At 38.4% G+C, this 25,139-nt stretch overlaps 1 protein-coding gene across 1 annotated transcript in view; it reads left to right on the plus strand.

Moving 5' to 3' along the window:
* The window catches only part of NECAB1 (N-terminal EF-hand calcium binding protein 1), a 184,024-nt gene that overhangs the window by 3,999 nt on the left and 154,886 nt on the right, over positions 1-25,139 (plus strand). The window contains exons 4-6 of the mRNA XM_077771332.1: positions 472-595; positions 3,599-3,647; positions 7,630-7,654. Of these exons, the coding sequence (XP_077627458.1) occupies positions 472-595; positions 3,599-3,647; positions 7,630-7,654 (198 nt within the window). The remainder of the gene's footprint in view (positions 1-471; positions 596-3,598; positions 3,648-7,629; positions 7,655-25,139) is intronic.

Consider the following 25,139-nt stretch of genomic DNA (forward strand, 5'->3'; position numbering starts at 1 on the left):
GCGGCTTTCCTCTTCCCCTGGAAGAGGGTGGTCAGTCCAGGCGCTGATCAGCAGGTGTTTCGCTACCTCCTGCCTCGCTCTCCTGTCCCCCTGCAAATGCACCGAGGCGAATGCGGGAGAATGACTGCCCCTCAACTTGTAAAAAGGGTTGTCTTGCACCTGCAGCTCGGGGCTTAACAACCTTGAAGGGATGGCAGAAGTTAAATTTTCCAACGGCGTGGGTTTCACTGGGGACCAGATTTGTAATTACAACAATCTCGTTTCGGGAGAATAGAGCGTTTTCAAGGGGACTGAGGGAGGGAACGTAATTATCTCAACTCATCTCTGATGTGCCTGGTTTGCAGTTCCCAGTCTCCCTGAAGCTCCTGGGCGACGGGGGCAGCATTAGGGATTGCGGGGCCTCCCCACCCTTTCCTAGCCCCCAGGGAGAACAATTACTTTCAAAACATCCTTGTTTTTCTTTTTTTAAAGCGGTGGCCAAGATCCCTTTCATGCTGTTACTTTTATCACCGCCACCTCCCATTTTTCCGTTTTCCTCTCCTGTTATTCTTCTCTATACTTCTCCAAGTTTTAATAGCTGTTCATCAATTCTAGCGTTTGACTGCTCTTCCTTTGGGCCTCTCCCTCCCTTCTGTATTGATGCCCTTCGTTCATGTCTCTGATACGGTGATCGTTCTTTCTCATTCTCCGTTTTCTTTTTTTCTGTTTTTCTGCCCTCGCACCGGGGTTTTTATCTGTATAGCAGTTTTGTTTCTTGTTTATTTCTCAATTTTACAGTTCCTTTCTGATGTTCTGTTCTTTATTTTTTTCACCCTGTCGCCCAGCTCTTTGCTGCTAGGGTCAGTGGTTTCCCTATCCCTCAGTTGCCTGCCGGCTTGGGCTCCTTCAGCCCCTGCGTTGTCACATTTATGCTGTGACTACCCTGGAGGTAGTTGCTGGCTCAGTGGGGACAATTCTGGCCACTTATTTAGACATGATAGAAAATTGGCAAAATGCATTGAGGAGTGCTGCATGCTCTTTCTTCTACCCTTCCCTGAGATCCTCTCTTATTAAAATCCAGGGGTATTTACAATTAGCATTTATTTGTGGAGAGATGAAAATATCAGGAAATCAACTCCTTAGTATCATAATGGGGAAGCAGATGTCATGAAGATAAGGAGGATGGAGTGAGGAGCCCCCCAAGTTTCTTTTCAGCGGATTAGCTGGGATTTTTAATTGTGAGAGAAAACTGTATTGATCATTAAATCTGGTGGGAGGCAAATGTTCTAGGTAAGACCCAGCTGTGCTTCCTGGGAGCGCCCTCCCCGGTCATCATGCAGTTCCCATTGGGGATCCAGGCACCCAGGCCAGCCGTCTTCTTCCCACCAAAACCATCGGATTCCCATTCCTTGTCTCAGTAGGTTTAAGTGCCTTATTCTTTCTCAGCACTTATCTCTGCTTGGCTCTGGTCAGTCAGGTGATGTTTTGGCACTGGTGGTTCAACTGGCTGATATTATTCATTAAATTATTCATTAAATCCTGCCATTCTGGGCCAAAAAGCCCGTGAGGAAACCAGGCTGGGAGATGGAGGCACACAACACATGGAGAAGGGAATCTTCAGGGACAATATCTGGGTCCCAGGAACTCATGTCTGTTAGGAGGTGGATGGCTAAGCCACCATGGAATTGATTCAGAGAGGACCGTGTGTTCATCCTGGCCTCATCTTGACCGGGTCCCCCGAGGATATCAAGTGCGTCTCTGTGACTTTTTTGAAGCAGTTAAATCCTGGTGATACTGTCAAGATGAACGGATTGAACTGTATACGTGGAAGTCATCCTCCTCGACACACACACTAATCTTGGCCCAGGTGTTCAAACTGCTGTTAAAAAGGAGGAAATTAAAATCTTGTTTATTGTTCTATATACATGATTGTTCTCAAGCTCTGCAAATAAACAGCATCAGGTCCCTGTCCTGAAGGAACATGTGCTCTATGAATAGGACACCCTGCCTTCTTGTATCTATTTCTAGAATTTAAAAATAAAAATACAAAACTGATTTCACATGAGAGGTGTTGACATGCTTGTTTGCCAGGAAAATGCTAGTGTCTATTAAAAAAAAACCTGCCACTGGATTTTATCTTGAGTAGAAGAGATTTTGTTTACACTTTTTCTTTGAGATATTTTGTGAAAAAGCCAGCACTCTGGTGAAATATGTGACATGAAAAAGGATTTGTTACTTAAGGATTTTTGAATTATTCATTTCTGGATCGTATTGCTTTTAGCAAAAATAAAATGTGAAATATAAATACATAATTTACTCGATTTGTTTTAATATATTCTAGTAGCACTGCTAAGCAAGATTGCTTTTGAATTCTATTCAGAGCATAATAAGTCAGTAATAGAAATCCCGTATGCCAAAGGGGAACAGTAATGAAGCCCATCAGAGTCTTCTACGTCACATGGACTGATTTCCAAATTTGAGGAAAACTTGGATTTTTAGTGTTTATATTCCAAGGCCACTGTACCAATGAGTCTTCTGCGTGATTTTGAGGGTACCATTGCCGACATGACTAGATATATCCAGCTGGTAGGAAGCTAGCCACAGATCAGAAAATCAGAGAGGGATTTACCACCCCTATTGGCTGTTGCTTCATTTTCTTATGTCGAAATCAGCAATCATGATGAGTGTCACACTTAATTCTAGAGTTGTTGTTTCATTTAAAAAAATTTTTTTTTATTTTTTAAAATTTATTTATTTTTGAGAGAGAGAGACAGAGTGCGAGCAGGGGAGGGGCAGAGAGAGAAGACGACAGAATCTGAAGCAGGCTCTAGGCTCTGAGCTGTCAGCTGTCAGCACAGAGCCCGATGCGGGCTTGAACTCACGAACCTTGAGATCACGACCTGAGCTGAAATCAGATGCTTAATGGACTGAGCCACCCAGGTGCCCCTAGAGGTGTTGTCTTAAATGCAAGTTCGTAGGATAAGAAAACGAAGAACAGGAAAAGGAAGTGTGCTATATAAATTTGAACCATTACGGGTAGTTCATTGTTGCCTTTTGAATGCCTAAATCATAGTAGCCAAATCCACAAATTAATACAGAGACTGTTTCATTAGAAATTGAATTTATTATATTATATTCTATCTAAAAAATGACAGAATTATATATTGGTTCCTCATAAATACTCTTGAATGCCTCATGGGGGGCTGAGAAACCCCAGGGCTGGTGCCAAGGCCTGCGTGTGCACCGAGGCTGGTGCAAGGCATTTGTACTGTGCTCGCGTGACTCCCACAGGAAAGCGGCTTCCCTGGGGGCCGTGCACAGCAACAGGGGAGGACCAGGTGGATGATGGTGCTTTTCCTTCTTAACATCTGTGTGCTGTTTGTCCCCAGGTTCATTCGTTCCAGCTAACAGAGAATAAACTCGAATTTAGAATATGAGTCCATATAGCCTGTGGTCCCTCGTTGGAATCAACATGTAAATCAACTCTGCTTCTGTGCAAAAGGAGAAAATCAGACCCTCGCATCATCCCCCAAAGCAAGATAATGAAGTGAAGTTAGTTATAACTTCACTGCTTGATGCCACTTTCTTCTCCCAGTTTTGTTTGATTTTAAACTGCAAGGGAAGTGGCCCTTCCTCGTTTTGCTAGAGGCAGAAGTGGGGCCTGGAAGGTAATGAAGGAGAGAGATGTGTGTCTTCCCTCCCTTCCCCAACCAAGCGTGCACACTCATGTACGCTGAACAAAATGCACCAAGGCCTGGATGGTCAGGGGCTTGGTGAAAATAAGGAAGTAGTTTTCCTTGGAAAGATACTTAATTCTGAAGCCCTGTGTATATGTATATATTCTCATCTGTCTAAGAGGTGAGATGGACAGAGGACTGGAAACAGGTTTCCAGGTATAATGGCTCCGTGACCGAATTCTCTCAGAGCCGTATACCTCCTATCTTGCCTAGCGCACGCTAGATAATTTGAGTGAGCTTGTTCAGTTGGGCGAATGGCAATTAACTCTAATTGGCAAGGCAGATATGACTCTCCTAGTTTTAAGGCCTGGCAGAAGTAAGGGAAACTTAGTTTAAATGTTACCATACACTTAAACCTGTTTTCTCACACAAGGCCTACCCCAGGCAAAATTGAGAAGATAAAAGTCCTGATTACCTTTGCCCATTCATCATTCAGTGGCTACTTCCCTGCATCCTTTTTTTTTTTTAATGTTTATTTTTTTTTGAAAGAGAGACAGACAGACAAACAGAGGACCCAAAGCAGGCTCTAGGCTCAGCACAGAGCCTGATGCAGGGCTCGAACTTACAAATCGTGAGGTCATGACCTGAGCCAAGGTCAGACGCTCAACCTACTAAGCCACCCAGGCGCCCCTGTCTTCCCTGCATCCTATCTCTTGGCAACTGGTGGAGTGGTAGTAAAACTACCAAGGTCAAGGTCCACACACTGTGATTTCCCTGGTAGGTCTTCCCTTCTGGATGGAACCCCTGTTCTGGATGAGAACCAAATTCCCTGCCCTATATCCTCATTTCTCAGGAGTTTTACTGGCTCATCTCATTACCTGTTTTTAACCTGGTACACAGTAGAAAGCATTTAGCAAATATTAGTTCAGTAAATAGTGACTGTCAGTTTTTTCAGCCTTCAAGACAATATTTGCATCTTAACACTTGCCTTGAATAATCTCAGGTGAGAAATGAGAAATTTTAACGAAGACCATCAAAGAATAGCCTTTAGGGTAAAGGATGCTATTTGGTAGCCCTTAAATTGTTGCCAAACCACAGCATAAACGGAATTTGAGTTTAAATTCTCACTATAATATTTGCATCTGTTTACTATGTATCTTGTGGTAGCAACTGGTAAGATTAGTCAATTCAGATTACTATGGTAGCATAATGTAATGAACCCAGCTCTCATCTGCGGTACATTTTTTATTAGTCTGTGGGCTCAGAGGCAAAATTTTCAGCAGAGACAGTTCTGTTCATATTTAATTACTAAGAACTGTCTTAATAAAGAAAGCTACTGTCTTAATTTCATTGCTAACAGGCTGAATGCTATTTAAGATAGTTCTTTATGAAATGAAATGAAAAGTCCTGGGTCCAAGTCTCTAGTATGTGGTTATTTCTATTCTAGTTACTTTGAACTCTTAAGGACACAATAGAGCTTGAAATAGAATCTTAGAACATATTAAAGGTAAGAATTAGGCTGTGTTTCATGTCTCCCTGCCTCTCAGCTGGGGCTTCATAGTTTCAGGGAAGAGGAAGAAGCTGGTTATGATGGAGAGATGGATTCCCAAAATCCCCACTAGAAATTACCTCTATGGAACAGAATGAATTTGTGTCCCATTCTGCTTTAAGCATAGGAGTTCTTCCTACCAAAAGCATTTCTCTTGCAATTTATAAGCTAAATAAATTTAGTTTATAACGGGGGACCAGTTTATGCACACAAGTCAGGAGGATACATATCTGTTGTTGGAAATTTTTCATAGGTGAGGTTTTGGGTGATAATAGTGAACCATTATAAGAGTATAATAATGATTAGATTTAACCATACTTCATCTTCATGAAGTCAACAGAAGGAAAGGACGATAATGCTTCTGTAGCAGAAAGCAGTAAAACCAAAAACTTTGGTAATAAAAACGATTGCTCATCTTTCAAGCTGCCCATCAAGAAGTGATGACCTAAATGTAAGAGTAGCTCTGGTTACTTACCATAACTGTCTATTGGTCAGAAAAATGATCCTCAAGTGCCCCTTCATGTGACTCAAGGTTATCTTTGCAGTATGATAAAGGGATATTTTCTTTGGTAGTATATATAACATAATTGTGGTGTGCTATATTATCCAGATTATTTTTCTGTTAGCATACAGTATCAGCTAACAGATTGTTGCTCACGGAAAAAAATAAACTATCTTAAGATTTAAAACAATACTTTACTGGCTCCTGCAATAAGAAGTAGAGACCCTCTTGTCAGGACGGCTTGATCAGGAGCTCAGAGAGTGTCCATTAGGATCCACTGTCTTTCCATCTCTGGATGGACACTGCTTCCTTGAGGACTGGTTACGTCCAGCTTCTATGCTGTATACATTTCCTGTGGCTTCTATGACAGTGTACTTACGGCACACAGAGTGGCTCAAACAACCGCCTTCATTTTCTCAGTTCTGGAGGCTAGGTGGCTGACAGCAAGGTGTGGGGAGGACCTTTCCCTCTGAAGGCTGTAGGGGACCCTCTGCGCAATGCCTGCCTCCTAGCCTCTAATGTCAGATTCCTTTACATTTTTTGGCTTGCAGCTGTACCAATACCTGCCTCTGTTACCATATGGTCTTCTCTCTGTCTCTGCATCTCTGAATCTCTCTCTTCTTATAAAGCCACCAGTCTTTGGATGTAGGACCCACTCCAATTCAGTAAGAGCTTACCTTCTTTTTTAAAATTTATTTTGAGAGAGAGAGAGAGAGAGGCAGGCAGAGGGAAAGGTGAGAGAAAATCCTAAGCAGGCTCTGTACTCTCAGTTGAGAGCACAACGTGGGGCTCGAACTCACAAACGGTGAGATCATGACCTGAACCAAAGTTGGATGCTTAACCAACTAAGCCACCCAGGAGCCCCAGTAAGATCTTATCTTAATTTGATTACATTAGCAAAGACTAATATCAAACAAGATCACCTTCACAGTTACTGGAGGTTAGGACTTCAGTGTTTGTTTTGAGGATATAGTTCAACCCATGACATGTATAATAACAGAAGGGTGGACAGCAGCTTCTTACTTATATCTTCCCAAGTTCAAAGTCAGCGGAAGAGAAAGTGTATCTCTTATGATAATTCAAGCAAAACCATGGCCTTACTGTTCTCATGCCTGAGTAGTCACTGTGGGCCGAGTGATGTGACACCATTTGCTTAATCCCCGAGAGTGGAGGAAAAATGGATTTCCCAGAAGAAAATTGTGAAATCATTACTTAAGATACCTGATGGCCAAGCAGTTCCTATCCACCGAAGATAATATAATTAATGTATAGAAGTAAAGTAAGATACAGTACAGACACATGAGCTCTACCTATCCTTGATTTATTATTTTTTTGTTTCCATGTATTCCCATTTATTGAGATATGATTGACTTACATTAAGTTGCACATACTTAAAGTGAAAAGTTAATAAGTTTTTACATATGTATATACCTGTGCAACCATTACCATAGTCGAGGTAATAAATATACTACCACTCCAAAAAGTTTTCTCATGTCCTTTTATAATACCCTCCCTGCTCATTTGTATGCAACCCTTCATCTTCTTTCTGTCACTATAGATTAGTTTGCAATTTCTAGAGTTTTATATAAATGGAATCATATAGCAGGCATTCTTTTTTATCCTAGGTTTTTACTCAACATCATCATTTTGTAATCCGTCTGCATTATTGAGTGTGTTCAAGAGCTCATTCCTCATTATTACCCAGTAGTATTTGAGTGGATGTGCCACAGATTCTTTGTCCATCCATTTGCCCAAAGGAATTAGGTTGTTTTCGGTTTTTGACTATTATAAAGAAACATCTCAACTGGGAAACTTTTCTTTGAAATTGGAATTTCTTTTATTTAATAATGGGTGAATTATGTATGAATATAATCACTGCAGTTGCAAAAGTGGTAATAACGTTTTTTCCTTTTTTTTTTCAGATACTGAGGAGAGCAGATAAAAATGGTAAGACCAAAAATCTGCTGTTTCTATTTATTAATCTCTTACCTTTTAGATCACCATATAAAAAGTTATATGGAAGAGAGACGAGAACCCAAGAAAATGGTACATAAAATGTCAGCCTCGTGTACTAAGACTTTTTAAGGCAAGTTTGTGGCTCCAGATATTCATAAGAAGTTGAAAAAGATACTTACATTTGACAGGAGGATGGATTTTATGCCTTTGAAATGAGAAGCTGTCTTAGCTCTGGCTTTTTCCTTTTATGCTTTAATTTATGCTTTAATTTTAAAGTAATAACAGCTTCTATTCATTGAGTGTCTACTATGTGCCAGGTGTTGGGCCAAGTGCTTTGAGTTACTTCTTAGAGTTAACAAGATACAGATCTGAGACTTGAACTTGAGTCTGTGTGGCACCAAAGTCTTGGCTGTCCACACTGAACTTCATAGTGGCGCTGGGGGCTACTGCTGTGCTCTAAGCTGGTTACCTAGAAGCCTCCATTGCCAGATTTACCTCCTCTCCATGGCTTTTGCCCATAGCTCTTGCATTTGAATTATGTGCACTAGAAGTAATAATCTATAGGGACAGAGAAGTAGGTTGAAACTAGTATAAAAAAATTGTTCTGTCAGAGGATCTACAATTTAAATGATGCCTGCACGAAGTCCGATTATAAGCTGTCATAAGCGATGTCTTTTGACTCTTATTCCACTTCAAATTTTGTGCCGTAGAATACCAAATTAGAGCTTATTGAGTTTATTTTGCTGCTGTAGTACAAGTACATAATAGAGCTATATTCTTGACAAGACTTTCATGACAAATTTAGGATACAAAAAGAGTCCTTTCCTTTTCTTGAAATCAGATTTCTTATCTGTGGGGAAGGATTACAGGCAGAGTCCAGATCCGACACTTTAGAAACATTTGTTGTGGTCTAGTTAGCCCTTAAGCAGCCAGATCAGGAAAAGCTTGATTGCACTATATAGCTTTTCACACAACAGAAAAGATAATAACCCAAGGAGTTTCTGTCATGTGAGGGTCTGTTCCCAAATCCTGATACTTCATTGTACCTGTCCGTTAGGATGTTTTCTCAAACTGGGTTGCACTGGTTAATATATTATCAATTCAAAGGGACTTTTTTCCACCTAAATCACTTGGTTAATTTTTAAAAAAAATTTTTATTTATTTCTTGGGGGGGGGAGAGAGAGAGAGAGAGACAGCGTGAGCAGGGGAGGGTCAGAGAGAGAGGGAGATACAGACTCTGAAATAGGCTCCAGGCTGGTGGTCAGCACAGAGCCTGACGCGGGGCTCGAACCCACGAACCGCGAGATCATGACCTAAGTGAAAGTTGGACCCTTAACCGACTAAGCCACCCAGGCGCCCCACACTTGGTTAATTTTTAAGACAGATATAACTATGCTGTCATCTTGTCTTCTCATCCTACTTGTTGGCCTTAGGTCTGCCATCCAAACCCAGGGATGCCTGAGGCAATGACTGAACAGTCCATACGGCTCCATGCTACCTGCCTCATATTTTAGCAGCCGGTTCTAGTTCAGAGATACCTTTTCTCTCCCTCTACCCAAGCTCCTAGTTTTCTCAGGCTATACCTTTCTTTCCCCTGGACCCCGGCGTCTCATTGAAGGTCATTATTACCTTTGTATATACCACTCTTCTTTCCACTAAAACTCACATCTCTTGATGGCCTATGGATCATAATCCATAGTCATAATGAAAAGCACCTAAAAAACCAGTTCATGATTTACTGGAGTTTGTGATAACCTCATATGTTATGCTATGAAGAATGGTCACTCGGACCAGGAGCCCGGTGTGGTCCTGTCCAGTCCCCTATTTTTTCACCTGCCTCCTTGCTGCCTCTCGTAACGTGCTGTCAGAGCTGCCTCCCCTTCTGCTCTCATCCCCGCATCTTCACCACGCGTCCTCTTCTGCAGCTCTCCGAAGCACTAGGGATTCTCTGCGCATTGCTCCATCTGTCACACTTCTGTGGTGTTGTCCTTGCTTTGACTTCAACCTGTTCCACCCTTTCCATTCTTAGCCAGCTCACGCACTCTCCTGTATTGCTATCAGTTCTGCTCAGAGAGCACCCTATCTGCAAAGCCTTCCTCAGCTCTCCCTTGCAGGGCCCCAACCTTTCTATCTGTGCTCTGCACACTTTGGCGTGTATTGATTATGCCCTTTTGTGAGGACTGCAGTTGTTTGCTGGTGATTCTACTTCTTTAAGCCAAACTTGCCTTTCTTGGTCAAGGAACTTGTCTTATGTGTAGATATGATACCCAGCCAGTCTTGGGTACTCAGTGGATGTTCATTTAATGAATTAGCAATGATTAATGACATTTTCCTCCATTACCCATCTCCTGGCTCTCTATCTACTCTTCCCTCTGCCTTTCATCCTGCTTTACTCTTCTCCCTAATTCTCAGTGTGAAGTGAGGGGAGGCAGAGACAGGAAGGTCTGAGTTTAAGTCACAGCTATGGCACTTAGTAGCTTTGTGGCTTAGGGTAAGCACAGGTAAGCTTAGGTAAGCTTGTATAAGCTTACCTTATATATAAGCTTATACTTGCTTATTTTGTCACTATTATAATGATCAATATGATCAGTATCACTATTTAAAGCTTGAGCTATTTTGGGCTTGTGATGCCTTAGCTATTGGAGACACTTGGTGACATTCCAGTCATTTCTATTTCAGTGGAATTTAGTGGGGAAAAAAAAAAGACTATTTACCATATATTCAGAATTAGAAAAGGGAAAAAGAATTGTGGATAATCTGATGTAAATGAGAAGATACCAACATTAAAAAACCATCTTTCTCAACCATTTGTTCATCCCATTCTGTATTTGCAAATAAACAGCTGCTACATGTACGTGATCTCTGGGAAACAGACCCTCATGTGACAGAATCCCTTATGGACTGCATAATTGGCGATGGAATAACAAAGCGAGTAAAAGGTGCTATGCAGTGTCTGCATAGTGTGATCCTTAGCCTACCATATTTAGCTTTGGGGATCTATCTGACATGAGAGAAACTGCTGGAGAGAGGAGGAAAAACACATGATAGCAATTAGCTATAGTAATGGGGTCTTAGATTTGTTTGGTTTTGGTTGTTGTTTTAAAATCATAGACTAGGATCCTAGACATAAAGACAGACCTCAAAATAAGATAGATTCAGAGAGATGTGAGTGCTTTGATCTAAAGAGCCCTGAATTATATCTAGAAAAGCAAAGCTCCTGAGAATGCTTACTTATATGCAGGTAGAATGAAAATGGAAATGGTACATGGATATTTGCAAAACTTGCAAAAAAAACCAAAAAAACAAAAAACCCTTCGAAAAAGGCAAAATGGAAAGTCTCATAGTAATTACCACCATGAATTCCTTTTTCTGATGTGCACTTGCTAAGATCCGCTGCCATTCTTGATCAACAAATAGGCTGTGTGGGTGGCTCTGTTAATCTCGATGAATGACTGATCTCTTTAAGAGATGGTCACGACAGTCCAAACCCTTTGGACGACAGAGATGGTCATAGTTCTCCTCAGTGGCCTTTAATCTCAGCAGCCTGTACATTGTAAATCCGTGAAGACAAAGAAGGTGCCTATTTCACATAGCACCAGGCCCACAGTGGGGAGCAAAATGCTTGCTGCAACATAGGTGCTCAATCAATACTGGCAAATATATTTGTAAGAGGTGCATATCCCACAATCTGATACTGAAAACTTAGGAGAAACACAATCTTATAGATTAGTTCATCAAACTAAGCATTGTTATTTATCTGCTGTTTATTAATTAATAGTACTAGCTCAAATTTGTTGAGGACATGTTTTGTACTATGTCCTATTTTAGAAGCTTTATATACATTGTTTTCAGTTGCTATTAAAAGTCCATAGAATAGATAGTTTAGAGCAGTGGTAAGAACACTGGCATTCGTTTAAAGACTTAGAGCAAATCATTCAACATCCCCTTGCCTCAGTTTCCTCAGCTGTGAAAGGGGGGATAATATTGTTTCTCACAGAAAGCTGTCTTCAATATTAAAGGAAATTTTGCCTGTACGTAGTAATGACAAAGAGATCAATCCAACAAGAAACTATAACATTTTAAAATATTTATGTACCCAACATAGAAGAAACTAAAATATGTAAAGCAATATCAGCAGACCTAAAGAGAGTAATGGACAGCAGTTCAATTGTACTAGTGAATGTTAATATATCACTTACATCAGTGATGTTCAGACGGAAAAGCAATAAGAAAACATTCACTTTAAACAATGGACCAAATGGATTTAATAGATATATACATAGCATTCCTTCTAAAAGCAGCAGCAGTATACACATTTTTGTTGAGTGCACATGGAACATCCTCTAGAATAGATCATATATATGTTAAGTCACAAAATAATTCTAAATAAACCTAAGAAGATTAAAATCATATCAAGTATCTTGTATGACCACAGTGATATGAAACTAGAAAACGATTACAAGAAGAAAACTGGAAAATCACAAATATATGGAGATTAAATGGCATACTACTGAATAGCCAGTGGATCAACAAAGAAATCAAAGAGAAACTTAGAAACTACCTTGAGACAAATGAAAATGGAAATACAACATAGCAAAATCTATGGGATGCAGCAAAAGCAGTTCTAAGAGGGGAGTTTATAGCGATGTAAACCTACCTCAGAAAACAAGAAAAAGATCTCAAAAAATCTGACTTTACACCTGACGGAAGTAGAAAAAGAACAAATAAAGCCCGAAGTTTAGTAGAAGGATGGGGATACTCAGTATCAGAGTTGGAATAAATGCAATAGAGACAAAAAAGACAACAGAAAAGATCAGTGAAACTAGGAACAGCTTCTTTGAAAAGTTAAAATTGACAAACCTTTAGCTAGACTCAGTAAGAAAAAAGGGGGCTCAAATAAAAATCAGAAATGAAGAAAGAGAAGTGACAATGGATACCAAGAAATACAAAGGATCATTAAGAGACTACTATGAACAATTATATACCAACAGATTGGACAACCTAGAAGAAATGGATATATTCCTAGATACATGTAATCTTCCAAGACTAAATCGTGAAAAAAGAAAATCTGAATAGATTGATTACTAGAAAGGAGATTAAATCAATATCAAAAACCTACCAACAAATGAAAGTCCAGGACCAGATGGCTTCACTTTTGAGTTCTACCAAACATCCAAATAAAGTTTAATATCTGTTCTTCTCAAACTCTTCCAAAAAAAATTGAAGAGGTAGGAGTATGTCCAACCTTATTTTATGCTGCCAGCATTAATTACCCTGATACTAAAACCAGACAAAGACACCACAAAGACAAAATTATTGGCCAGTATTCCTGATAAACTTAAATGCAAAAATTCTCAACAAAATATTAGCAAACTAAATTCAATAATACATTAAAAAGGTCATATACCATCATCAAGTGGTATTAATCCTAGGGATTCCAGGATGATTCAACATCCAAATAATCAATCAACAATATTCAATTTTAATAAAATGAAGGATAAAAATCATATTATCTCCTCAATAGATGCAGAAAAAGCATTTGACATAATTCAGTATCAATTTATGGTAAAAACTGTCAACAAAGTGGGACTGTAGACTATTTCAATATAATAAAGTCCAGAAAGACAAGCCCACAGCTAACATTATACTCAATGGTGATGAGCTGAAAGCTTTTGCTTTAAGATTAAGAACAAGACAAGGATATCTACTCTTGCCACTTTTATTCAACATATTAGGAAGTCCTAGCCAGGGAAACTGGGCAAGATAAAGAACAAAAGGCATCCTGATCAGAAGGCAAGAAGTAAAACTCACTATTTGAGGACAACATGATTTTACAAATAGAAAACCCTAAAGTCTCCACCAAAAAATGTGTTAGAACTAATGAGTGAATTCAGTAAAGTTTGGGTCCAAAAGCGATATGCAAAATCTGTTGCAATTTTATATACTGACAATGAACTAGCAGAAAAATAAATTAAGAAAACAATCCCATTTACAGTTACATCAAAAAGAATAACATACCTAGAAATTAATTTAACCAAGGTGGTAAAAGACCTGTACAGACATTAATGAAAGGCATTAATGAGAGAAATTGAAGAAAACACAAATAAATGAAAAGATACTCTGTGCTAATAGATTAGAAGAATTAATAGTATTAAAATGTTTAGATTAACCGAAGCAATCTACAGATTCAAAGTATTCCCTTTCAGAATTTTGGTGGCATTTTTCAGAAACAGAAAAAATAACCTTAAAATTGGAACAGAGCTACTACTGGCATTAAAAACAGTCATATAAGAAGTTGATGTTGGATTTGTGTGTTTGGGAATATTTCGAAGACTTCATTGGATCTTTATATAACCAGTGTTAATACATTAAGTGAGAATTAGTAAAAGCCTTCCAACGTGGTTACCCAAAGTTTGGTTTATTCAATTAACATGTACAATTATGACCTCAGGTAGAGGCGTAAAACACAGGTTTGATAAGTGGGAATATTTTCCCTGAAAATAGGGAAACTTTGAGAATACCGTCCAGAAGTTTGTGATTCTATTTCCTGTATCTTGCTAGCAAGGCTGTCTGTTGATATGAGCAAGTCAAGCATCACTAGCCTCACACTGGGCTCTGTAGCCCCTCTGATATTTTAATCACCCAGCCCCAAACAAGGATGGAAAGATGAAAAGCTGGGCCCTGGAAATCAGGATTATTAGCATGAGGCCAATTTTTATTTCATAACCCCTCACTATTTTCCCAAAATGCTTTGGGAACATTGGTGTAACTGAGAATCAAGTAGCTAATCACAGAGCAGTAGGGATCAGAAATGGCACTATACTCATATTTACACAGGCGTATGCAAACTTGCAGACTCTTGCACTACACACCTACCAGCTTAAAAGTCAAAGCAAAGTCTAGTAAGAGCTATCTCATGACCCGACAGCGACCCAGAAAGAAGTGGCTCATCGAGCAGTACAATATGTGGGAGTGCATGCACGCAAGTTCTGACTGGAATCATTTTTTTAACAAAATAAGGAAAAACAAATTTTCTACTTCCACAGTATGTTTTTTTCTAAAATACAAAGCAGTTTCACTCTCATAAATGTGTCGCTTTTCTGCCAAAAGCAGAAAACTGTGAAGATTCTTATCTTTACTTAGCTTGGCTAATCAGTTGTCACAGAAACAAACAGAATTTCAGTTCAAATCACTGAGCCCATGACATGAATGCCACCGGCAGCCGAAGGCTCAGAAGTCAAAGCCTGCTCTGATAGCAAACCCTGCGGTGTGTAGTGCAAAGTGTCTCCTCTAAACTGTGGCCTCTACCGTATGTGCTGTCTATAGTCTAGATCTGTCGGTGAGCAGCCCAGCTTTCTTTTCCCTTTCTGTTCTGCAGTGAATCATCTCCTCCACTCCATCTAGTTACAGTTAACTGTAACTGTAGTTAAGTGAGGCTTTGCCGACACGTGTCCTAGATTCAAATCCCTATTCCTCTCTTTCCGTGATCTGAGGAAGTTCCTTAACTTTCTCATCTATAAAATGGGGATAAAAATAGCGCCTCTCATCACCTCTCATTGGGGTACCCAGATGGCTTAGTCAGTTAAGCATCTGACTTCGGCTCAGGTCATCATTTCAAGGCTCATGAGTTTGAGTCCTGCATCAGGCTCTCTGCTGTCAGCATAGAGCCCGCTTTGGATCTTTTGTGCCCTTCTCTCTTTGCTTCTCCCCACCGCATTCTCTCTCTCTCAAAATAAATAAATAAACTTTAAAAAACAACAACAATGCCTCTTGCACAGGCTTTCTGAAAGATTAAAAGAAATAATACAGGCTTTTTGGAAAGGTACCTGTCTCTTAATAAGTTTTTTTTTAATAAGTGTTACCTATTTTTATTTTTTATCCTACTGCTTACTCTTATTTGGTGGGATAATTATAATGTCCCTCCCACCGTCCCATTGCTGCTGAATTGTTTTCCTGGCAGTGCCCAGATGTTCTGTCTATGTTGACGTTACTGAGCCCTCGCGGCTGCCCTGGCTCTTGCCCTACTTTTGCTGTGGTCATTCAACTCTCCCTATTGTTTGCAAACCAATAATCCTAATATAATTTCTCCTGTGTGCTTAGAGTTGGCCCTATATGCCCAAGACACCCTCTGGGTTCTAAACTCCAACACTGAAAACTAGGGAAACTGAATTCATTTTTATTTATGGTTTTTAAAGAAAATAATTAAAGAAATAGGAAAACTGAAATGTATGTGATGCATTCAGCATCTAGGGTTCTCCGTGATATCAAATGTTACAATGCTGGATTTTGTTGGCTATGTCTTCATATGTCAAAATGACCAGTGGGTCAGTGTATTTTTTTCCAAGTAGAAATATTTTTATTTTTTCCAACGGGTTATTACTTTTAAAAATGTTTTAATAGAGGGGTGCCTGGGTGGCTCAGTTAGTTAAGTGTCCTCCTCTTGATTTTGGCTCAGTATCATGGTTCATGGGACTGAGCCTTGCATGGGGCTCTGCACTGACAGTGCACAGTGTGGAGCCTGTTTGGGATTCACTCTCTCTCTCTCCTTCTCTCTCCCTGTGTGCATGTACTCTCTCTCAAAATAAATAAACTTTTAAAAAAGTAAACAAAATTCCCTATTTGTTCCAGGATAAAACCCAGACTCCTGAGCATGGTACCACTTACCTAGCCTCCCGTCCCTCCATTCTCTCTGAGGGACACTGCCTGTAACTTCCCCAGCCCTCAGCGACTAGACATTCACCGCCTCCTCTGACCTTCATCCATCTGGTTTCAGCCCTAAGTTTATCTCTCCTGAGAAGCCTCCTCTGAATCTGGTTTAATAGAGAATGGCTTTGGAGTCAGGGTGGATTTGTAAACTAGCTCTGCCACGTGCAAGCTGTATAGTTTTGGGTAGGTACTTAAAGATTTCTGCTTGGCTTATAGGGCTGTTGTGATGATTCAATGAAATAACAAAGTACCATACACATGGCAGATATACATTCAGGAAATACTAGTGCCTTTGCCTGACTGCCCACCATTCTCTCATCTATGGTGTCATTTCATTTTGTATAGACCATTTATCACATTGTCCTGAATAGTTTGGGCGTGTTCCCCTACCCCCGTTTAGATTGTAAGCTCTCTGAAGGCAAGGAATTATACATCTTTGTATACCTAGTGATTAGTGTAATGCTTGATTTATTGTTAGTATTTTGTAAACATTACTAAATTGCTATGGGGCCATAGAGGAAGGGAAGTCTAATTCTGCCCTGGGTGTTGAGGAAACCTCCTCTCGAATTATAATTCATCTAGTAACTGTAGGTTAGATGGGGGACCGGTAATTCCAGGTAAAAAGAAAAGCAAGTACAAAGGCACACACACACTCAAAAAATACATAGGAATTAGTTACTGAACACAGTCTCTCAGTTTGTAAAACTGTATCCTGAACATCTACCATGCTCCTGTCTAAAAGCACACTCTCAACCCCAGCTGCCCCACTTGCTGCAGTAGCAAGGAAATGCTACCATTGTTCAGTAGTTCCTCTAACCAGAAGTTTCAGAGGCTTCCATGATTCTGTTCCTCTACAAACCCCACATCTAATCCATTAGCAGGCCATGTAAGCTCCACTGTTAATATATATTCAAAATGAAGTAAGTCATTTTTCACTACTTCCAAATCTCTACCGTAGTTAGAGCTGCCATAATTTTACACCTTGGCTACTGCAAAACCCTCCAGATTAGAGCTGTTGAAAGCTTCAATAAATCCATGGTAAAGATAATAGAGATAAGAAACTGAATTTGATATTTTTGAGTATTATGAAGCAAAGACTTGGTAATTAATTGAAACATTAATACAGCTGAAGGCATTTAATGGTACGTACTTATGGGTGAGGGCATGAGGGTCAGACTTCTAGTTTCTGGCTTGGGTAATGAGACTGCTTTATGTTGAGACTGTCTTATGTATTAAAAGGTTTTTTTTCAAATATTGGGGTCACTTCTAGTTATGAGACCTTACTTATGAATATCTTACTTATGAGAAGAGACATATCTTTTTTCTTAATATTCTAAGTCATGCCTAAATTATTAAACGTCAAATACTTGTACATTGCCAAGACTTATATGGCCGTGACAGAATTAGTTTGAACTTCAGAAGAAAATATTATAATAATAACAGCTAAAAAGAAAAGGATTACTATATTCCAGATGCTCTGCTAGGCATAATTTTATTTAATCTCATAATAGTCTTATAAGGAAGATAATATTATCCCAGTTTTACCAGTAAATAATCAGAGATATAGATAACTTGTTTAAGGTCACAGAACAAGTAAATACAATTTATATTCAGACTCCCCTCTAACCTAAAAGTCCTAATACTTAGCCCAGGATGCTTCATTTACTGTGACTCACCTCTATAGTGGGGTTATGCTGTTGAAATATCAATCTTTCCACATGCATAATGCTAAGTGATTCAATGTAATTTAAAATTAAGAGACAAAAATGTATGGAATTATCTTGGTGATGATTCTGTTTGTAGGTGGCATAGTATAATGGAGATCTGGAACTCCAAAGGACCCGTTTTAATCTTGGCTGTATCATTTGTTCATTCATTCACTCATTCATTCACCTGCCTAACATTTTTGAATCTCTTTATATGCTGGACACTGTGCTAGGTGGTAGGAATGCAAAGATTAAAAAACCATAAACATTAGTGTACATTCACTAGGGTATGATCTTGAACAAATTAACATCTCTCAGCTTGTTTCCTCATTTTTAAAGTAAAAGTAATAAAATTTAATTAGCACTGTTGTGAGGAATATGCCAGGTAAATATGTGTAAAGTCCCAAGGATTTTGTTTAGTATATTGTGAATATTCAAAACATGTCAGTTTCCTTCTACCTTCACTAATTTCATATGAATTCTAAAGATACAGTTTCTTTACTTATAAATTAATTATGGAAGCAGACTGAAAACTGTCAGCCCTTACAAAAGCTTTATGCTGCTAGGACAAATTATATATTTGTGTAATGAAAATAACTCCTTTTGGATTTTGGCACATAGATTTGGAGAAAACTTGGTCAGTCACTTCTCAAAAAATTTGGGACCTGAAGAAGGGAAGGAATATTGGACAATGTTGTCCTTTGGGAATTTAGCATCTTATAACAAAAAAAAGTCATAAACTCAGAGAAAATTGAATAACAATTCACCAGCAATACAAGAGGTATCATTAAGGCAAACAGATGCTAAATATGCTAATGCATGAGTTCAGAGGAGGAAGATGTTTTTGGGCTTGGGGTTGCTTGGTAGCTTATAGAATAGTTGTCCTCTACTAGATCTGTAAAGATGGGAAAAACTTGAGACAGCTGGAAAAAAAGAAAGATGGTTATCATCAAGACTGATTCAGTTCAAAGTGCTCCACACCCAATTGAAATTAGTGTTAGTAAAATAGGGAATTTGTTGGCTCTTATAAGTGAAATACCCCAGAGATGGTAGAGAGGCACAGTTGTAGTTAGGTGGCAGGAATCACTCCCCTTTCCTGTCCCCTTCCCTCTCTCTCCATCTCAGTTTTGGTTTTCCTCTGGTTGGTTTACTTTCAGGTAGGCTCTCTTACCAGGAGGGGCAAGATGACTCCTGAAATCCATCCTACCAGTTCAACAAATCAGAATAAAGAGAGAATACCTGTCAAGATTTTCTCTGATTGATCATCTAGAGTCACATGCCCATCCCGAAGCAATAACCAAGAGAAGGAATGAGCTGATTTGTCCAGGCTTGGATTACACACACATTTCCAGGGTGGTGTGAGGTGCATAAACCTCACCTAAAATACTTGGAATGAGAGAGTGGGCAGGTGATCTGTCAAGTGAAAATCAAAGTATTTTTACCAAAATAAAGGAAAATTGATGTTGACCAGGCAAAAATAACAGATAATCCTTTTGGGGAAGGTAAACTAGCTGGGAAGGAGGTGTTATCCATTAGAAATGAAGGTATAGAGGAGGGGAGGGGGGAAGTAATTGAATTATGTATTGTATTTCTTATTCTAAATCTAACACCTGTATTAAAACATTTAATTTTTCATTTTTCAATAAAATTGGCCTGCAAATGGGGTATTCCTTACATTGCTAATTTTGAATCCACATTTGCTGCAAATGCCTAAATGTTCCTCCAACAAATGTTTCATCTGTCATTCTACAAAAGGCTGAGTATATGAGGGGTGGGGGTGTGTTTTCTTGCCTTTCTCCCAGTTTCACCTAAAACATTGCTATTAATTTCTCTGTGGAAGTGACATTAAACAGATATCCTTTTTAGTAAATTAGAAGTACATTCTTTCTAGCCATAGAAAATTAATATATGCTCATTACCTCAAGATGAGACAGTTTTCATATTCCCAATACAATTTCAAATGACAAAATTATTTTGATATAAGAAATGAGCTTTCCTGATAAAGAATCTAAATATTTGGTATTAAGTCAGTGAGGAGCCAAGCATTTGACTGAATCATTCAGTTTTCTACCTGAGTTTTGGGCACTTGGCAAATTTTAAACTGATAGCAGTTTTAATGAGCTGTTTCTAAAAATATGTCCCAGGAGATGCGCTTTCGGGGCCACATCTAAATTTACTTCAGTTTTCTTCTACTCCTGGAAAGAAACATAAGAATATATAACTACCTCATCACCATAATGATTGTGATGAATATGATCAATAACATTTAAATGCTTCAAAAAATAACAAGTCAACATATTTTTTGCTTGTTTAAGCACCAATACCTAAAACACAGTTCATTCTCCCATATGGTCCATAGAAAACATGAGAGCCAGGGTAGCCTGTCTGGGGTTAAGAAAATGAATTTATTGAGATGATTATTGAATTTAATATATTAAATATGAATAAATATAATTTATTTTCCCGTGTTGATAACATGGGAAATCAGTTTTTAATATATTATTCTATATAATTTTATATACTATTGTATACATTTTTAAATAAACTTTTAAAAAAGTTTATTTATTTTGAGAGACAAGGTGAGAGAGAGAGAGAGAAAGAGAGAGAGAGAGAGAGCATGAATGTGGGAGGGAGAGAGAAAGAGGAGAGAGAGAATCCTGAGAGAATCCAGGCTCAGAGCAGAATCCGATGCAGGGCTTGATTCTATGACCCTGGATCATGACCTGAGCTGAAATCAAGAGTCAGACATCCAACCAGAGGTAAAAAGCCTCCCAGGTACCCCTAAATAAACTTTTTATTTTAGATCATTTTTATATTTATGGAAAAACTGTGAGGCTACATAGAGAATTCCCATATCCCTAACATCCAGTTTCCCTTATTATTAACATTTCACATTCGTGTAGTACATATGTTACCATTAGCCAATATTGATTCATAATTAACTAAAGTCCAGACTTTATTAGAGTTGCTTAGTTTTTACCAAATGTTCTTTTTCTGTTCCTAGATCCTAGCCAGGATACCACATTATGTTTAGTAATCATATCTTCTTAGGCTCAGTTTCATAGACTTTTTTGTTTTTGATGATCTTGACAGTTTTAAGGAGCACTAGTCTGGTGTTTTAGATGGCTCTCGATTGGGATTTGTTTGATATTTTTCTCATGGTTAGGCTGGGGTTATCTCTTTGGGGGAGGAAGATCACAGAGGTAAAGTGCCATCCCCATCATATCAAATATTTATATAGTCAGCGTGATTTATGACTCTTGCTGTTGGCCTTGATCACCTGGTTCAGGTAGTGTTTGGCAGGTTTCTACACTGCAAAGTTTACTCTTTCCTTCCCTTGCCATAACTTGGCTCTGGAAAGAAGTCACTGTGGGCAGCCCGCACCTAGGGAGTGGGGAGTTATGCTCCACCTCCTTGAAAACTGAGTATATACATGAATTATTTATAATTCTTCTGCATAGGAAATTTGTTCTCTCATTTATACATGTATTTATTCAATATTTATAACACAATAGACACATCGATATTTATTCTATGATTAATCCAATACTCAATATATTTTATTGTTCAGTTTGTCCCACTTTGGCTATTGGGAGCTCTTTGAGTAGACTCCCGTGTGCCATTGACGTACCCACATAATTGTGAGAGTCTTTTAGTACTTCCTTACACTCTGGCCCTTCAGATGCTTCAGACTCATCTTTTATAATTCCTGCCCCAGTATAAGAATTAGTCACTTCTCCAAGGACTCTTGGTTTTTGTTTTTACTGGAGTATGGTATTAGAAACCAAGATGTGAGTGGTAGACGTGATCATTGTTACCGGGGTGCCATTGTTGCTTCGAAGCTCTCTCAGCTGATGGAGCAAGGAAATATGTAAGTATATACTAACCCAAGTCTATATGTATTTCTACAAATATTTATATATGTGCACATATGTATCTATATTGAGCTAAACATGAGTCATAGTGATATTTCAGACTTTAAGGCATTACCACATGGACTATTCCAGCCTCCTCCCTTTGCTTCTCAGTAACCTATCACTCCAACAGTGAGATAACTGTCTTCTCAGTCAGCCATTCATTTACGTAATTCTTTAATTCCAATATTCATATATAGGACTCAGAGTGTTTTACTTGTGCCCCTGTGGAAAACAACTTTGTCAACTATAGTACAGTGCTTATGTACCCTTTATTTTGCCTTTATATGGACTCCATTCATTTCCAAAGTTACTTGGGTCAACACTGTTTTCCCTAATTGCCTTCAGTGAAGTTGTTTGATCTGTTTCTAATACATTTACATTATTTTGTCACTTTCTCCATTCCATCCTGGAATCCCCTGACCTCCTAAAGGATTTTCAAAGAATTGCACACATTAAAGTTTATTTTTTAATTTATTTATTAAAATCCAAGTTAGTTAATATACAGTGTAGTATTGGTTTCAGAAGTAGAATCCGGTGATTCATCACTGACATGTAACACCCAGTGCTCATCCCAACAAGTGCCCTCCTTAATGCCCATCACCCATTTAGCCCATCCTGCCACCCACCTCCCCTCTAGCAACCCTCAGTTTGTTCTCTGTATTTGAGTCTCTTATGGTTTGCCTTCCTCTCTGTTTCAATCTTAGTTTATTCTTTGTGCTATGAAGTTCTGTGGGCTTCGACAAATGCATAATGCCATATATTTATCATACCATGTCATGCAAAATAGCTTCCCCACCCGAAAATATCCTGTTTTTGTCCTTTCACCCCTCATTGCCCTGAACTCCTGGCAGCTACTCATCTTGTGACTATCTTTATAAATTTATCTTTTCCAGAATGTCATAAAATTGGAATTATATAGTATATAGACAGCCTTTTCAGACTGACAGGATTCATCCATGACTTTCTTTGGCTTGATAGCTCACTTTTAAAAAAAATCACTGAATAATATTCCTTTCTCTGAATGTACTAAAATTATTTGATCCATGCACCTACTGAAGGACATTTAATTACTTCCAATTCTTGGCGATTGTGAGTAAAAATGTTATAAACATTCACGTGCAGTTTTTGTATGGACATAAGTCTTTGAGCAGTTGGGTAAATACCTAGGAGCATGGTTGCTGCATCAGAAAATGAAATGCCACACTGTCTTCCATGACAGCTGCGACATTTTACTTTCCCACCAACAATGAATTAATATTCCCGTTGCCCCACATCTGAGCTAGGAATAGGTGTTACAGGGTTTTGTGGGTTTTTTTTTTTTTTTTTTTTGAGGAAAGCCATTCTAATGGGTATGTGGGAGCATCTCATTACTATTTAAATGATTAATTTCCTCTGACAATCAGTATTGCAAATATTTTAAATGCTTATTTGTCATGTGTATTTTTGGGGGTTTTGTGTCTATTCACTTTTTTTAAATTGGCTTTTTGCCTTTTTGTTGTTTTAAGAGCTCTTTGTACATTATATATACAAGTCCTTATTCAAATATTTTTGCAAATATTTTATCAGCCTGTCTCTTGTCTTTCACTCTCTTAAGACTATTTTTTTCACAGAACAAATTTTTAAATTCTAATAAAATCTAATTTATCATTTTTTTTCTTTCATGATCGTGCTTTTGGTGTTGTATCTAAAAACTCATCACCCAATCCAAGGTTTCTCATATTTTGCATTTTATATTTAGGTTTGTCATCCATATTAAGTTAATTTTCATCATATCAAAAATGTAAACTCTGTGTCTAGGCTCATTTTTTTTTTTTTTTTGTGCACGGACATCTAGTTGTTTCTGTACCATTCTTTGAAAAGACTATCCTTTTTCTAATTGCCTTTGCTCCTTTGTCCAAGATCAGTTGGCAGTGTGGTTATATTTCTGGCTTCTTGATTCTGTTCCATTGATTTATGCATTTGTTCTTTGCCAATACAACACTGGGCTGATTACTGTAGCTTATGGTGAGTCTTGAAATTGGGTACTGTTAAGTCCTCTAACTTTGTTTTTCCTCTCCAGAATTGTGTTTGTAATTCTAGACCTTTTATCTTTCCCTACATACATTAAAATCAGTTTGTCAGTGCTATCAAATAGCTGGCTGGGATTTGATTACAGTATCAATTGCATTGATTAAACGACAAAGATGGGAAGAATTGATATCTTAACAATATTGAGTCTTCAAATCCAGAAGCCTAGACTGTCACTTTATTTATTTATTTAGCAGAGTTTTGTAGTTTTCTGCATTTATATCTTTTATATACTTTTTTAGATTTACCTAAGTATTTCATTTTGGGGGTACTTTTGTAAATGGTATTATTTTCGATTTTAAGTTCCAGTTGCTTGTTACTGATATATGGTAAAGCAATTGAGTTCGTATATTAACCTTCTACCCTGTGACTTTGCTGTATTTCCTTTTTAGTTTCAGAGGATTTGGTTTGGGTTGGGTTGAGTTTTGTTTGTTTTATTTGCTAACTCTTCAGGATTTTGTACATAGACAATTATGCCATCTGTGAAGAAATAACAGTTTTGTTTCTACCTTCCCATTCTGTATACCGTTTATTCCTGCTTCTTGTCATATTGCACTAGCTAGGACTTCCAGAATATTGTTGAGCAAGAGTGGTGAGAAAGACATCTCTTAAGATCTGTTTTTGATCTTAAGAGGAAAGCTTCTACTTACCCACCATTTAGTATGACTTCTGCTTTGGGATTTTTGTATGTAGATGTTCTTTATCAGGTTGAGGATATTCCCTTAGATTCCTGGTTTGTTGAGTTCTTATTATTAATGAGTGTTCAATTTTATCAAATGCTCTTTCTTCATCAATTGATATTATCATATGATTTCTTCTTTAGCCCATTTATGTTGTGGGTTACATTGGTTTTAATTTTTTTTAATGTTTATTTAATCTTGAGAGAGAGAGAGTGAAAGAGAGTGAGAGAAAGAGAGAGAGAGAGGAGAATGAGAGAGGAGGGGCAGAGAGAGAGGGAGACACAGAAACTGAAACAGGCTCCAGTCTCTGAGCTGTCAGCACAGAGCCCAACATGGGGCTCGAACTCACGAACCATCACGAGATCCTGACCTGAGCTGAAGTCAGATGCTTAACTGACTG

Source organism: Crocuta crocuta, unplaced genomic scaffold (genome assembly GCF_008692635.1).
Source record: "Crocuta crocuta isolate KB4526 unplaced genomic scaffold, BGI_CrCroc_1.0 scaffold235, whole genome shotgun sequence".
NCBI lineage: Eukaryota > Metazoa > Chordata > Mammalia > Carnivora > Hyaenidae > Crocuta > Crocuta crocuta.